The sequence below is a fragment of the Pleuronectes platessa genome, chromosome 17, assembly GCF_947347685.1.
Source record: "Pleuronectes platessa chromosome 17, fPlePla1.1, whole genome shotgun sequence".
In the NCBI taxonomy this organism is placed as follows: Eukaryota; Metazoa; Chordata; class Actinopteri; order Pleuronectiformes; family Pleuronectidae; genus Pleuronectes; species Pleuronectes platessa.
The window spans coordinates 6,707,181-6,724,403 of NC_070642.1; the positions used below are offsets into that span (position 1 = coordinate 6,707,181).

Genomic DNA, 17,223 nt, shown 5'->3' on the forward strand with positions numbered 1-17,223 from the left:
CCGTGTCTTTGCACTCTGTGGTTATGGGAACTATAAACTGGTGTCCAGCTCACATTAAATGGACTTATGTTTCAATATATAGGTTTCCCATTGTTAATATGGCAAGGTTTACAATCTGGCACCAAACAAATCATGTTCAGCAGACTCAGATGGAAGCAGCAAATCAGAAAACTGGAGCTGGACCAACTTGAGTCAGTGGTAAATAAGGTCGGACAGTGAGATTGCTTTAGCAGAAACTGTTCTTTATTGGTATGAGAGTCCAATATTCTGCTGAAGGAACTTAACTTATTGAAAACAATGGATGTAAAAAATAACACTGAACTCTGCACCCTATTAAAAAAAAAACCTGGCTGCCATTGTTTCCTTCCAACATGTCGTTCTCCTGTTTCTGATTTTGGTCATCAAGCTGAGGAGATGAGCTGTAGGTTTGCAGGCTTCCTGTCTGTGGAGCAATACTGACCTCTAGTGTTTGAGGAGCAAACATGTTCTTGGATCAATTTCTCTTTATGTCCTCAGTGATATTTTATTGAATACTTTAGATTGGATAGACTCCCTCGTTCTACTGTTTGGGTGAAACCATAAATTAGAAGATAACAAACTCAAAAATGAGGCTGATTTGTGGTTGATATATCATATTTACCATCGAAGGAACTGTACAGACTTTTTTCAGGAGGGGAGGGGTGTTGAACTTTATGTTTTACTTTTCTTTATTTTTAAATAGGAATACCCTTCCCTGTGTTAATAATATTTTGTCTGGACCCTCTCCTTAAGGAAACAACATTCACAGACAAATAATACAATTAAATATTAATAAATATAAATTGTTACAATTTGGTTTACTGCTAATAATTAAAATAACGAAAGCCTAAAAAAAAATTATAAGGTTCAGCTTGAAGAACACACAGAAATTTGATCTTTTTTCTTTTGTAAAATTACGTGAAACTGGCAAATATTGGCACAAAAAACAAATTCAATAGACTTCCCCCAAATAATTTATACAATGTCCCTAAGTTACTCTGTAATTATGGAAATGAAGGAGCAGTAACTGAAATTTGGGAGGAAAAACAAACTAATTTTCAGTCAGTCCTCAAACATTCCTCCTCCTGGGGCTTTTTGACGAGCTGCTATTGTCACTTTGTTCTTGTAAACGTCCGGGGTCATTGGCTGTGCACTGCAGCGCAGGATGGGAGCATCAAGCACCATCTTAATGTACCATTTAACAACAGAGGAGCAGGATGAACTGTGCATGTCAACGATGATCATTATTATTCAGAAAAAGATTGTTTCTGCTCGGGTGATTGAAAAAAAGATATGGTCTTGTTCTGCCATCAAGATGTTTTTTCTCCACAAGCAAGTCACATCCCGTCTTTTGCATCTTAATAGTGTTTACTCGTGTTGGATTAAGAGATGTAATAATGTATGTGTGTGTGGGAGAGTGCAGAGAGAGTGTGTGTGTGAGTGGGCAAGTGTGCACGTGCATGTATGCGCTGGCTCTCTGTCAACCTCCACATACAGAAACTGACTTTGTGAATACCGTGTACATTTCAGACCACATTTATAACATTGACCATTGTTCTGAGTCTTCATACAAAGTGTGTATAGAGAAAACTACAATAAAATAGTTTGCTATTTCTCTTGTGGACTGTCATGCAGAAGAAAAACAACAGAAGTTTCAAATTCTCAGTGCTTTTTAATGTGTTTGACAAGATATTTTCTTTTTTTTCTTCTTTTATTGCTATTACAAACTCATTCTCCTAATGCTAGTCCCATTACCCCCTGACTGATAGCTTCACGGGTCAAACCCATATATACAGTCTATGGTAAAACCTCACAACACTGGTCATGTGCCGACAACACGGGCAGGAAGGAAATCCATTTCATGGAAGGAGCTTGGTTGAGTCAAACCAAATGTAGCTTATTCCTGTGAGTTTATATACCAATAAAGTGCCAAATTTCGCCCAATACACGGGCTGAACAAGACAATTAAAAAAAATGTATAAAATACTTGTATGTAACTCAAAGCATACAATATAATGTACAGCATAACCACTGTGTAACCACTGGAAGAGAGGGTTGGAACGAAGAAAACAGCCGTAGTAGCGGCTAACAACGTGGAGCTAAAGGGGGGCAGTAATATGACCTTAGGATAAAGTACTGTACGCTTAGCACATCACATGGTCAAAGTCAGTCAACAGTTAGCGCCACCGCAGACTTCAGGTCTCGGGATCAACTTACAAAGATACATAAAACTGGATTTGCATTCTTTTAGAAAAGAAACAGAAGAGGCTGAAAGTAAAAAAAAAGATCTGAAAACACGTAATAAAAGAAGAGTTGTTTTTCCCGATGGCTCTCAGGCCCGGATTTGTATCCTCCTTGATAAAAGTCTCTCTCTCACTCATCCGTCCATCCACCGCTCTGTCTCTCACCCTCCACCCTCATCAAACAGATCTGTTTTTAGTCGGGGAAGCGCTGGCAGGCTTTTTTCCAGCGGCAGGCCGTGCACCACTGATCCTTCCGCTCCACTCCGTACACCTTGCGGCACTTTTTGGCCTCGCCGCGACCCTTCCTGCAGACGGAGAGACACAAAGCGTGAGGCTGAGCGGCAGTGTGAGAGATCAGGAAAGGAAAGGGCACTTACACACATTCATGATGTGATCAATCTTTAAAAAAAAAGAAAGTGATAGAACACAGACTGATAACAGACAACGAGAGGGTCAAATCATTTTGTATATCCCCTGGTCGAGAGCATGAAATGTGATTTTACAGACAGACACTCACAAAGAATGAAAAGCTGGAAGAAACAGAATAAAATGCGTGAATTCAAATAAATAAAGCGTAACTCGTAAAGCTTCATTTACACTCATTGTTCAAAATGATATCCGATACTTGTCTGATGATAAATCTATGAGGCCAGCATCTCCTCATGACCAAAGTTAAAACCTTAGAGAGTACAACTTACTCCAAAATTGACTGACATGTCTGTTGATACACTTCCTAATATTAAACCTACCTTATTCTTAGTAAAATGTATACTTTTACTTTTAAATAGCTTTATGGTCTGTTCCATTCCATTTTAAGATGATGAAAGCATGTAAAGGGGAGGAGGAGGAAGGGAGCCTCAACCACTAAGCAAACAGGGCTCCCTCAAAATGCCACATTTTTTAAAAATATGATTCATTTTAATTCATTTGTCTCACATAACCAGACCGGTTTCCAGAGCACTGTGTCATGTCTGGCTGGAACCATTTTCATTCTGATGGGAAAACACACCAGCTCTAACCATTATTGACTGTGAGATTGCTCATTTCAATCAATCCAATTTAGAAAACAGGAGTAGACGAAAGGGTTATAATCTACATCTGCTGAGTCAGAATAATAATGTTTTTATGAAAACTTTAGTATCTGATGATAAAAAACAGCAAGATATCTTCATTAGCTATAACCATCCACATAATATTATTATACAATAAACTATGTTTATCTATTTTTTATCTACGATTAAAGTAGAGTGGTTTCCTGAGTTGTTGAGGTTTCATAAACTGAAGCTAAACACATTCATTAATGGGATGTATGTGAAGGAATTTTGAACATTAGTGAGAGAGAATAAATATGCAAAATACTCAAATAATGTTTAAAATGCCCACAGACATCAGAGAAATGAAAGTATCACTGAGACTTGAGTTTAGATTGTAGTGGTAGTATATATTTACATGTTACCTTCAAGGATTTATGGGCTTTAAACCAGCTACAGGATTGGTTAACATATTTTATATTGATAGAATAATGAATCAAAATACTGTCGGTGATCCCTTACCTAGTTGTCCTTTGTTTTTATTACTAGTTAGCAGAGGTGGGAAGCGAAGAATTACAAATAATTTGTTACAGTACTTAAGTTGATTTTTCAGGTATCTGTACTACCCTTGAGTATATATTTTTGAGGAGTAACAACATGGAAAAAACTAAAGTACCGACCCTGGCCTTCATTCAACACATTGTGTACATTTCCTTCTGGACAGTTTTTCATGCTCACAAATCTTTTCTTGATTTAACCCTGTTTTAGTTAATTGTTATTATTGAGGTAAGAGTGGTTTAAGTCTTCGAACTATATTAATGTGACATAAGTCTCTGTCTGCTTTGCACAGGTACAGCTAGATGATTTTTTTTTACTTTTATACATATACTTTGAGAACATTTTAGAGCCTGTACCTCTATACTTTTACATAAGGCGGTGTGGCCTAGGGGGTAAAGTAGGCGTTCTCCAACAAGAAGGTTGTTGGTTCAATAACCACTCTTCCCCATCTGCATGCCGAAGTGTCCTTGGCAAGATACTGAACCCCTAAATGGCCCCTCATAAATGTTGAGTGTACTAAAAATGTAAGTCGCTTTGGACAAAAGCGTCAGCTAAATGACATGTAGTGTAATGTAATAATTAAAATAGGCTGAATCAGTACTTATACATTGACTTGAGTCATTTTTAGCACACGTATCTGTACTTTTCTACTTGATTAAAGAATGTGTGTACGTTTACCACCTCTGCTAGTTAGCCGTCACTCATCACTATGTGTTGTGTCACCTGAAGGAGCAGTGAGTGCGGGAGGGCGACGCGCTCATCGGCTGCAGCCTGTTCTGCTGGAGCCACTGTTCCCCAATGCTCACAGACCGGCAGCGAGGTTTCACCATCTGAGGAGACAGACCACCACAGAGTTACAGCGTCAGCAAGTGTGGCCGACTCATACATATATCAGAGGGAGACGTGGTCACTATCTCTAATCTTACTGTATCAACGGTAAATCGGTTCCTTTTATTATGAAGCTTCTAAATAAAAAAAAAAATGAATAGACTAGTCAGAAGCACACTGAGTATTACATGCTGCCAGAGGATTAAGTTAAAATAAATCAAATATTGGTTAAGGAAATTTAACACATAAGGCCGATTTGTATCACTGGACTTACTGGAGTGTTACTGTGGCCAGAGACAGGGGCAATGGGCACCCACCCCTGGCAGGCGGGGTTCCTCGGGGCCACAAGTACCTGGACGGGGCTGCAGGCCTGAATGGGACATAGAAAAGGAGACAACACATGACTCTTAGTGTTTGCACGATCATGAAAAGTATCTTTAAAGAGCTTTTTCCCCTTAACAGTTATTGATGCTGCGGAATATGACAGCGACGGCTGAACGTTGATGTTAAATCAACCCAGAAAGGCTGAAAGATGCTCAAATGCGTTATAGAGCAGAGGGAACCTGATGAATTTTTAATGAATAAGGATGATGTGGGTTTGTGATCGGGCAGCACATTGTTAGTACAACAATATTTTGTTACATACATCTGTTCTGCACGATAAACCTATATCACACGGTTACAAATGATCAATTCATGGTTTGTGATTCCATCTATCTGCTCTAGTAAATATTGTACACATCCAGTCTCTTCCTGCTCCCTCTGCCCTAGTTCTGCTCCCTGTGCAACCCTGAGTTCACTCAACACAGCACATGTCTACACACCTAACACCCCTACACCACAGCGCAGACAGAGGCGGATGGAGAAAATCTGTGGAAAGTACAATGTAATATCCACAAAACAAAACACAATGAATCTAAGTGTGCACTGTGTTAACCCTGGAAGTAACTGGAAGTCTGTCGAGAAATGTCAGGGGCAAAAAAAAAGGGTTTTTACACTGTGGCCAAGCCTTTCAAGCCAAAAGCCTCAAGCAGCCATGACACACATACACAAACAAGCAGAGGCGTTGACCCACAATTCAACAATTCAAACACATTTCTGAACGGATATGAGGAAATTATAAGACAAATGTCTTATTTTCTCAAATCTGCACCACACGATACAGATGTTATGTACAACATGTTAAATATAATAACTTGGTCCTAATTGAGCATGGAAACAGGTACATTGTGTCCTGACTGCTGTAAAAGCTCATGTAGTGTTATTCTGCCTTTTACAGGCTGCTCTGAGAACGGTCTCCTTTCGGGAGCGAGCAGGCCGCCACTTTCGTCTCTCACTGTCACAAAGCATCCATTTACATGCTCAGTGGTACAGGGTAAATGCAGGTCACCAGTTAAATGTGCTGCTTTGTGATGCATAAACAAAGTTGAAGCTCATTGGCCTGTTGGAGGGGTATCTGCATGGGGTGCGCTGGGTAGGGAGGACCTCTGGAACGACACCGCGGCTGGGTGACACCAGTCTCCCGCACAGAAACCCCGGTGAAGAGAAAATGAAACCCTTTTTTCAATTTCTTCTCTGGGTTGTTTTTGTTTTCACTTACAGCCTGATTTCATGGAAAATATGATTAAGTCTGGGTAATTGGGAACACTGGTGCTTGGGAGATAAATTCCAGCAGTCACACGCTAAAAATCGACGCCGGACATTTAATAATTCATGCGAACAAGGACTGCACTGTCTCTTTTCATCTCTCTTAAAAAAAAAGTGTAAGTCCCCAAAAACATTCCCGAACCACATCTTCACGAGAACCTGAATTCTGGGGAGTAAACGTTTGTTTATTTAAATTTAATGTCAAATGACAGATTGAGGGTATTTTCCAAACAGGCTGAATACCACATCCAGACAGTGACAAAGCCCAGGAATACAAATTCATTCAAACTGGGACAGATGAAACTATTTTAGGTGGGCGAGTGTACTTCCAGATCTTCCAGCTGGCTGAACACATGTACATCTGCCCACTCACACACACACACACTCACTAATCACCTGGGTCAGTCATATGAAACTGAAAGTAATAATAATGAAACTTTCCTAATAATAATGGAATAATGAAAACTTGACTTTATGTTATTCTCAAATTTGTTCATTAAAACTCTATATCCATTAGCTGATGAGCTTAGCATTAAAATACTTTAAAAGTGAATAATCAATATGTTCTATCAGCAGGAAATGGGTTTTGTTAATTTCCATGGTTCACCTTGTGGTTGGAGATCGCGGGTACAAGCGGCCGAGATGAGTTTTCTCAGAAGGGTGGCTGGCGTCTCCCTTAGGGATAGGGTGAGAAGCTCAGCCATCCGTGAGGAACTCGGATTAGAGCCGCTGCTCCTTTACTTAGAAAGGAGTCAGCTGAGGTAGTTCGGGCATCTGGTAAGGATGCCCACTGGGCGCCTTCCTTGGGAGGTGTTTCAGGCACGTCCAGAGGGGAGGAGACCTCGGGGAAGACCCAGGACTAGGTGGAGAGATTATATCTCAACACTGGCCTGGGAACGCCTCGGGATCCCCCCGTCAGAGTTGGTCAATGTGGCCCGGGAAAGGGAAGTCTGGGGCCCCCTGCTTGAGCTGCTCCCCCCGCGACCCGACCCCGGATAAGCGGACGAAAATGAGATGAGATGAGACCTTGTGGTTGTAGGAAGGTGACTGTGTGGCGTTATTTCCTTTGGGCCTGAATCACCTCAGGGTGGCAACTAGACTGTAGCTTTATGAGAGTGCTATCAACCTTCTTGTCTCCTGAGCAAGAAAGTGAATTAGCACATTTCCCCGAAAATATTAACAATTTATTTCCTCCTACTTTCGAATAATTCCAGAAATCTGTCTGTCTGTCTGTATGTGGCTCGAAATACCTCGAGAACCATTCGTCTTATCAACTTCAAACTTGGCGAGTGTATTGTTCCGGGCCCAAGGAAGTGCAGTGGCCATTAGATACCTTCAATGTTAATAACTTTTGACTACAGCAACAACAACTGATTCTCCCGTTTGGATTTCTGTGTACTGAGTCTAGCCTCACCGAACTCTGAATAATTATTTAGTCTTTACTTTCCACAGCTCAATGACTGCAGGTCCCTTGTACAATTCCAGAAAGAAAGATGCAACCAGCCTTACCACAGGCTGAATAAACAGAAACGTCTAAAATACTCTTAAAAGAAAACATTGGGTGATTGTAGCAATGCTGCTGTACCCACCTGATAGAGATGCTCGGAGTGGATCTGCCAGAAGCTGCTCGGCGCCGACTGGCTGCGTGCGCTGGGCCTGCTCGGGCCCACCCCAGAGCTGGAGTTGGACCTGGGCCTGTGAGCTGGGAGGAACTGGAGCTCGGAGCACGGAGGAGAACCACAGGAGGCCCAGCTGAGAGGAGGAGGGGCCGAGGTCTGGCCCACAGGCTGCTGGGAAGGAGCTGGAGCGACGCTGGCGTCCACGCTCTCACAGCAGATCTTGGTGTAGTAGAAGTCCTCCTCTCTCTGGGACTGATCCGATCCACTCCTATGTGTGTGTGTGTGTGTGTGTGATGGGGACAGACCAGTGGACACAGACAGAAAGAGTGACTTGCTTGTCTGGGTGTGTTACTGAAAGTAGCACTTCACTGTGGCCCAGATGTAAAATCTCTTCACTCTAACTCAGTCAGCGAGTAAAAATGTCATTCCCTCCTGACTTTTTAATGCTGCTTTCCTGCTGAGGATATTCTTACTGAACGAAACTGTCTGGTTTCCACTTCACCCTCCACTACAATGGAGATGTGGCAAAACAATGTCAGCATGAAGCTGAAAACTTACAATGCTATAAAACAACATGTCCCCTGAGTGATTGCTTGATATAACTCCACAAACAATCTATTTATATATTAATTTAACTTTCCTTCTTTTTAATAAGGCTTTAAACTATATCATATGACAACATAAAAAAAACATATACTATAAGGAATAAATGTAGTATTTTGAAGATATAAAATATGTATCTCCCTTGCAATGTGTAAACCTAAAGACAGATATTTGGTGGCCGTAGATTTCATAGCTATAATAAACAGGACACACGCAGTTTAAAATGTTAACCAATAACTGGATATTTCTAATTGGCTCTATCAAGAAGGTTGGGTTTCCATCTGGGTTTGTTTGTTAGAAGGATTACAAAAAATCTACTGGACAGATTATCACAAAACTTGTGGAGGAATGCAATCTGGGTCACAAAAGAAGTCTTCATTCAATTTTTAGTGCTGAACCAGATCTAGGGGCGGATCCAGGATTTTTGCTCACTTCCCTTAAAAATATGAGGTTTTATTTGATTTGTGTTTGCAATTTGACGCAGAGCCAAATACAAATCCAGATCTGGTGAATTTAAACGTGTTATAAATATATATCTATAAAATATATATTTTTTTTTTTTTTTCTTTGTTTTCTCCTCTAGTTAATATTGTTAAAATGTCTTTATAATTCTATGATATTAGAGGGGGACTGTGGTTCAATTATTAGTTTTCCTGGACAGGGTCTCTCACCATAAGCTAAGGCAGTTTAGTGGCCTAGAGAATCGACTGTAAGTATATAAAAAGTTATATTGTGATATTCACACCTAAAACAATTGCAACACTAGTATAAACCCATTCAGGCAATATTTTCTGTATGTTTACATATCCTTAAAAAGCATGAAACGAAGACGACAGCTCACCCCAGATGCAGCACACGGATGTGTCGCTTTATTCCGACTGAAGACGTGAGCACTTTGCCACAACTGGGCCACAGACACTTGTACACACCTCGGAAAGAGCTCTGCGTGACAGAGAGAGCAGGGCAGATGTTTAGTACAGGAGAGAAACAGAGAAAGCAGAAAGCAGCATCAGTCTATAAAGACCTTACAGCTGACTGGCTTGGCTGCTTGGAGGGGCAACAGCTTCCACCATCTGGTGCTACAAGCTAGTCAGTTAAAAACTTTTTTAAGGAAACATGTACTGATGGGCACCTTTGGCTTTTTGGCGTTAAGCTCCTCTCCTTGCTCCAGCTCCATGTGCAGGCCTTCGTCGGGGCTGCCCTCCATCTCAGTGACAAACGGCGACGGGGTGGGGCTGGAGTTGCCGTGGTCCCAGCTCCAGTAGCCGCTGCTGCCGCTGTCAGAGAGCTCGCCGCCGCAACACTCCATGTCAGCTGACGAGGACGAGCCAGCTGGAAGACGGGGGGGGGGATTCACCGATAGTTGTTTTTTAAAGTGACTCTTGTCCTCTCCGCATCTCAAGCAGCTCTTTTTCTCTCAATATTGTGAAAATATAAACATGCTGCTCTTTCCCCCTGATAGGAAATTTAGCAAGGAGTTGGTGATGCTGGATCAAACACGAACTCACCCACTGGAGTTGAGCTGTGAGAATATACCTTATAGTTTATAGATTCAAACATTCCCTGTTACTTTGTGATGGAAATAGCTCCTGTGTATTGGGGACTGCTCTCTGTCCATCCTACAGAGAACAGCAGGCGTCCCACACCGGTGCCAGGCCTGTGATGCTTTCTATTTTCTGATACTGTTTTACCATCACTTGAGCCTCTGTTTACTTCCTTAAAGCTCTGTTCAATATCACCTCTCCGAAAAAAAATTAATAATATCAACTTGCTTTTGCAAATGATCTATTTTTGATAGAGTTAAAGAAGGAATTTTATTGTAATTACATGTTCAGTTTCAGTTGATAGAACTGTAAGGATTGATTTAATATTGATTTATGGACCAAGTTGGCAATTAGAGCTTCTGACTACTCAATAAATAAAAAGAGCATCTTTACCATTGACTACAGTTACAGCTTCTATGTCACTCCCGCCACTTTCTCTCTCATAGTGCAGTGTCTGTTTTAAACATGGCGGTTTGATATGGGCTGTTTACCTGGCCTGTGGTAATGCTGGTTGCAGGTTTCTTTTATGAAACTGAAAAAGGGACTTTCACTAAGCGAGCTGCAGCAAGTGAAGACCTGCTGCAGGAACTATGATGCACAGAGCCGTCAACTGTTTGGTGAGGCTGAACTCAGAACCTAGTACCCTAACAACATCACTTATATAGAGTCCTGTCTCTTAGCACCCACTGTTAACTGGTGATGCTCAAGTTAGCAAACTTTAGACAGATAAATCGCAGTCTGTGATAACTCGCTGTCTGTGAAGCACTTTGTAATTGTGTTTTTACAAAAGTGCTATATATCATTATTATTATTATTATTATTATTGTGGTTGTTGTTGTTGTTACTGTTGTTGTTGCTGTTGTTGTTGTTATAAAGCTGTGATACTTGATACTGCTTTTTTCTACATATACTACATCTATGCTGCATGTTAACGTTTGACTTTACACTTACAAATGCCACATCTATGTTATTCATATAAAGTTACATTGTCAAACTTTAAAATAAGCCTCGAAAAATGATTCCTACACCAGTATGATACACAGCCTTTTGCAATGGCGTGACAGGACAACTGTAGTTACTCATGTTCTAATTAAGCAGACAACTGATTCTCAGGTGAAATTTAAAGTGGACGCTCCGTAATTATAATTTCGCTTCACAAACATTCCTTTATGTAAATGTTTAGCTTTTGTTACTTCCTGCATATTTTGACTTGAATATCTTAGAAAAGCATTCCATAAATCCTGCTTTGTGAACATTGCTCATTAAACTGAATCTGCTACTGCAGACTGAAAATGATCTGTTTCTAACAGGAGACCCTTATTAAATGGGTTTAATTTGTAACTTCAGCCTTATAGATGGGTACTTTTCATTTGCAAAATATTCATAGATAGGCATTAAAGTGATCAACTTTTATGATTAGTAAAACTTTGACTAGTAAGACGACTGACCACTACCTGGAAATGAATATATGCATTCATAAGTTATTAACCATTAAATCAGCAGATTTAATGTTAAAATTATATTTATTAATGACTATTAACATTTACAACTACTGTCTCTGAGGTTTATTAGGAATATATTTGTTTAAAGGATCTATAAAGCAGTGGTAAATGTTGGTTTAACCATAAATGAACCCATTAATCACAACTTATACTCTCTTTGTAATGGTTGTTATGTGGTACTGAAAACAGCGGAGACAGCGAGAGGAGACATACCTGGTCCAGGATCCATCGGTGGAGGACTCTGGACCGTGGGGCTGCAGGACAGGCTGGTCAGAACCATGGCGGCCATGATCTCGTCCATCTCCACTGACTCTGGGCTGCGGAAGCTGGAGACAACAAACAACATATACACCATTAGACTGAAGTGATAAAATCCACACACACGCTCTCGAACCGTGAACTCCCCCTCACCTGTATGGTGCCTCTCTAGGAGAGGACAAGTTTTTCAGGTGCGTTGTGGGTCCAACAGTTTGAAGGGGAGTGGTCAGGCTGCTCCAGCCTCGCTCACCCTCCCTCTGCAGGTGGGCTGATGTTTTGTTCTTGTGATGGCCGTGCTCTATGAACGCTTTCTCCGCCTGGACACAGCTCTGTGTGCTGACCTTTAGACGGAAGAAGTAAAATAATGAGCCTCTGGTCAATATCAGCAAAATGTATGTTTTTGGTGCCTCGCTCTGGGTTCACTTCAGCAGGGGCCTTTCAGCCAGTAGATCAGTGGAGGTTGATATGGGCAGACACCAGTATAACACTTAAGAAAATATTCCCTGTCCATCTGTGGAGTCCTGCCCGGTGACAGCAATCTGCTATTGAATCAGTATAAGAAGGAAGTGGCTGCCAACCTCCAATAACCAGTGAAAGGTGTATAAAAATGTTTTTAATGAAGGAATCATTACATTAATGAATATATGGAAGGCTACAATTAACAAATACATGTTGGGTGAATAGCAGACTTGTCCTTCTCGGTCATCTCACCAGAGTCTGCCGCATGTCAGGCCTGTTGATGTTGTGTGCTGTGGTAGAGATGCAGGCCTGTAGCCCCGGCAGACGTGATGCTGTCCCTGCTGGCCCAGCTCCAGCTCCGAACTCGGGTCTCATAGCTGCCATGGTGCTGCTGCATACAGTGAGGGGACTCAGCACAGTGTCACACCTCTCTGAGGGAAACACAGCAAGGATATCATGAGGACCGAACCTATCCAGACATGACTTCCTTTTTGCGACAATGGAATGTTCCCAAAATTACCCAGGAAGGGGAGACCCCAGCGATTTAGTGTTGAACTTTTATCAAATTAAAATAAAAACGACCTATGACAAGTTATCTTACATTTAGCCTCTGGTATGAGTGGAGATAGGCAGTGAATCCTACATTTCCCACAATGCAACGTAACGGTGTCTGTCCGACTCTTTCAGCAGCCTAAACACTTACTCAGCAGACTTCACAAGCAAAGTTCAACACACGCTTCCTGTTCAAAATAAAAGTTTAAAGCAACAACCAGGATAAACCCCAAAATATCATTGAGATTAATTAAAATGGAGCCTGATGACATCATCTGGGTTGTTCTCCCAGTATTCATGTTGTGTCACCTGACTTTCATGTGGGAAAATGAACTCATAACTGTCCTTAATTAAGTAAAGTTAATTTTACAAAGTTAACTGGTAATGTATATAGAGAGAATATTCCTTGTGTATACACTGGCATCAAATGATTCCAATGCTTGCTAGGATGTATAAATATGTTTATATGTTCATTCATTCATTCATTCGCTGCATGTGACATCCCTCTGTCTGACAAACAGATCACAAACACCACACAGGAGATTTACTGCAGGAACCCGAAGTGAGTTCCACCAGTGTGAATTTAAACTGAGGCTGAACCCAAATCTTGCAGTCGTTCTGTTGCGTCCTCCTCTGTTCAGGCTGATTACGTGTCCCGCAGACGTAATCTGACGTTTGGGTGGATTCAGCGTGGCCTGTCACCCACAGAGGTAAAATGGGGGCATGGCTGCTTTCAGGGCGCGTGGGAATAATCCTGATGAAATGGCGCAGCAGGGATTTTCTAGCTTTCACCACCCACGTTAAGTAAAATAAGGCTGTCGGTCCCATTCAAGAGTGGTTCCAGAAGAATCGTCTCTGTTCTAATCAGCTGCTTCAAACTGCCTCTGCATGATTAAATGAGTCACATGAACTGAATGATTAAATTAGAGTTTACATTACAGCAAAACAAACACTTTCACTTCCAACAAAACATTTAGGGGGGTTGGGGGGAGGCCAAATTACAAACAAATACGTTTAGTGGACAGATTCTCAAATTTGAGGACTGCTTTTAATTTGTTGTGGACACATTCCTGACTGGTATTAGGGTTAAAAACATTTTCGTGAGAGGCACTTTTTTATATTTTCAGAAGAAAATAGATGAATAGATATATAGATATAAATAGATAGATAGATATATAAATAGAAAATGTTCTCAAAAGAGAATATTTGTATTCTCTTATTCTTGTTAAAAACATAACAAAAATAAAATATTATCTTTATCTTTGTCACACAAATCGGGAATAAACACACACAATGCATAAGGTATCATCAAAGTAAATAACTTGTATTACTGGAGTAAAATGGGAGTCCAGTGCCAAATTCTCGACGCGTCCACTTCTCGACAACCTTCTCCAGACGGCGTTTTCACCAGAGCAGGTGTAATCTCCGACTCTCTCCCTGCTAACGTGAACGCAGCACAAAACCAGATTTACCCACCTCTCCACCAGTCAGCGGCGAGGATCGGTAGTAAACAAGCGGCGCGGAGTGGGCGGGTCCCCGTCGCCGATTGGCCGAGCCCTTATTTTCAAGTACACACCTCCCTCCCGACAACGTGTTCGGGCACGAGTCTCGCCGGGAGGGAGCGAGCCGGCCGAGGGGGCAGCTGCAGAAAACAACCCGATGTTTACAACGCGTTCTAACGTCAGAGCGACAGACACTACGGACCGAGCAGAAACCACGAGCCGTAAACCACTGTAGAGAAATCAAACAGCGGAGACACAAGCATTATAGATACGAGTCACAACAACAATAACGTCATCCACCCACTAGACGGAGCCGAGCTGCAGAACGGAGACCATCACGTCCACACGTCTGTGCACGGAAATACACCCATTGCAATACAAGATGATAACATGGATATCGGTCCTTATAAATATAGCGAGTGCACAGTTGATTGTTTCTCACACGTGACGACTGAGCCTCGGGTGAAGCCGGACACGCGCCTTCAGATTCATCTATAACCGCTGTTGTTTATGTGTATATGCATAGTAGTAATACTCCTATTAATGGGTCAGTGCTTATGGAGTCTGTCAGTGATCTCCACCCGGCAACGCAGATAGAGACCAGGAGGAACACCCCCCTCCCTCCCCCTTCAGCTGAAGGAAACCAAAATTGCTCTCCCTGTTCACACACACACGCACCGCACATGCACACGCTGAGACCAACAACAACAAAACAAGCAACCTGCGGTTTTTCCTGTTACTCACTCGATCGGCGGAGACCTCCTCCCTGCTCCTGTCCCGTCGCTCGCTGCAGCAGCGGGGGTCTGAGTCTCTGAGTCTGTCCCGTCCCGCCGCTTTGCTCCGGTCGCCGGCTCCTCAGTCTGCCGCCGGGGGGGGGGGGGCAGAAGGGGGTTGGTCGCTCGGTCGGTTACGCGCTTACGTGTGTCTGCTCGCTGGACCAATGCCGGGGGTGACAGCTGGGCAGAGCAGCGAGCGCGCAGATATCAGGCTGCAGCGCGTCCGCCGTGCACGAGAGGATGATGTAGGTGAGAGGTTACCAGAGCAGCAGCAGCAGCAGCAACAGCAGCATCCTCCCTCTGCATATGTCTGTTTGTCTGTCTGTCTGTATCTGTCTGTCTGTTACTCACATCTGCTTGATTATTCATCTGAGTCACATGGACATCAGCAGGTGTTGTGGTTGCTTTTGAGATAACATAAACGTTAAAAATGCAGTACAAAGACATTGTTGTTTTCTATATTGTTTAATTCACATGTCAATCAATGCTAATAAGCTGAATAATAAGCAGTATGTGTAATACTACATCACTGAACTATACTCTTTTAAAACTGTTTTAAAAGCTAATTTTTATAAAACTCATTTTAATTGTGTTTATTTTGTAACTTTATTTTACCCGTTGTTCTGCTTTAACTTATTTATTATTTCCTTGTGAAGCACTTTAATGTGTTTTTTTAAAAGTGCCATATAAATTAACTTTATTATTATCTTATGTTTTGTTGTTGTTGTTGTTCTATTCATGTTATAATAACACAAACCACAATGACACTCAGGAGCACATGCAGTGATGCAAACATGCAAAAGTTGTCCTTTGTGATGGATTTGATCAACGACTGAATTCAAGTTGTTGTTTATGTAAAGACACATTATAAACATTAACATAGGAACAGATTACCAAACCTCAAATCAGAAAATATGCACATATATGTAATAGATAGTAATATGTAATAGAAATCAAAGATAACAATATGAGGTTTAGAGTGTATTTGCAGCATATTTTCAGTGTTGAATTTAAGCACTTATGTTCTTTATATTATTACAAGTCCAACCGCTACTGAAGAGTTATCATTATAATTTGTTTGTTGATCAATTTAGGAATAGCAATATTTTTGCTGGAGCCTTGACCTTTCGCGTAGAGTGGTTTAATTTAAAAATGTCAATTTGTCCAAATGCAGCCCTCCACCGAGGCCCAACAGTTCCCTTATGGAACCACATTTAATCTCCCTGGATCCAGATTTTTATGCGAATCTGCATCAAACTGCACACTCTCATAAATATGACTCCCCTAAACCAGTTATTCATCAAGATCCATGAATCATTCTGTGAGAAATCAAGGTTGAAATCAGCTCCAACCCCTGATCTAGAGCTGCACAAACATTTTTATGGGGTCTTCCTTGGGGCTTGACCCACCTCGCCACAAAATGTATTGGATATTAGTTGAGTAGTTTTTGCATAATCATGCTCAGTAACAAACAAATCCAGGCAAAAACATAACCTTGGTTGAGGTAACACATATCAGTGGAAATATACTGTTTAATATGCAATATAGATGTTATAGCATCAAAGCACAGTTTTTTTAATCCTATCTGAACCTGAATAATAATCTGAGACAGGAACATAAACTGTTAATTTATTACAAAAATAAAATGCAGATCGGTGACTGGACCCATTCAGGCTCCATTAATTGTTATGATCAAATGCAAATAACTCTAATAAAACTGCTCATTCCATAGCAAACCCCCCACATCACATGCAACATTACCCACACTGAGATGAAAGACGACTTTTATGTGTGTGTCTCACAGACGGGATTAGTGTTGACTGTCTGCACCCTTTCCACCAGACATCCAGTCAGCAGGGATTTTAGGGTCTGAGCCCTGACACAGTCACAGAGAGGGAGAGGGAGAGAGAGAGGGACACACACACACACACACACACACACACACACACACACACAGAAACTCAATCCTAGTCCCAATCTTGTTCCTAAAGCAGACAGAATTCCTGCCCTCTCTTCCTCCTTTACTGATGACATGTCATGTGACCCCGAGACCCCAACTGCCCTGACTGGTTCGACAGATTGA

General features: G+C 41.6%; 1 protein-coding gene across 2 annotated transcripts; it reads right to left on the bottom strand.

Annotated features, from left to right (window-relative positions):
- Positions 1-1,670: 1,670 nt before the first annotated feature.
- Positions 1,671-15,228, bottom strand: znf395b (zinc finger protein 395b). Of its 2 annotated transcripts, none has more exons than XM_053445808.1 (10): positions 15,109-15,228; positions 12,563-12,741; positions 12,005-12,192; positions 11,807-11,919; positions 9,680-9,879; positions 9,389-9,489; positions 7,915-8,212; positions 4,953-5,048; positions 4,574-4,680; positions 1,671-2,566 (listed from the first exon to the last, which is right to left on the bottom strand). In XM_053445808.1, exons 2-10 carry the CDS (start codon positions 12,692-12,694, stop codon positions 2,455-2,457), a joined length of 1,347 nt encoding a protein of 448 aa, XP_053301783.1. In that variant the 5' UTR covers positions 12,695-12,741; positions 15,109-15,228; the 3' UTR covers positions 1,671-2,454. The 2 variants fall into 2 exon arrangements, with proteins under 2 accessions (XP_053301783.1, XP_053301784.1); XM_053445809.1 differs by lacking the exon at positions 15,109-15,228 and adding an exon at positions 14,194-14,318.
- Between the last annotated feature and the right edge of the window lie 1,995 nt (positions 15,229-17,223).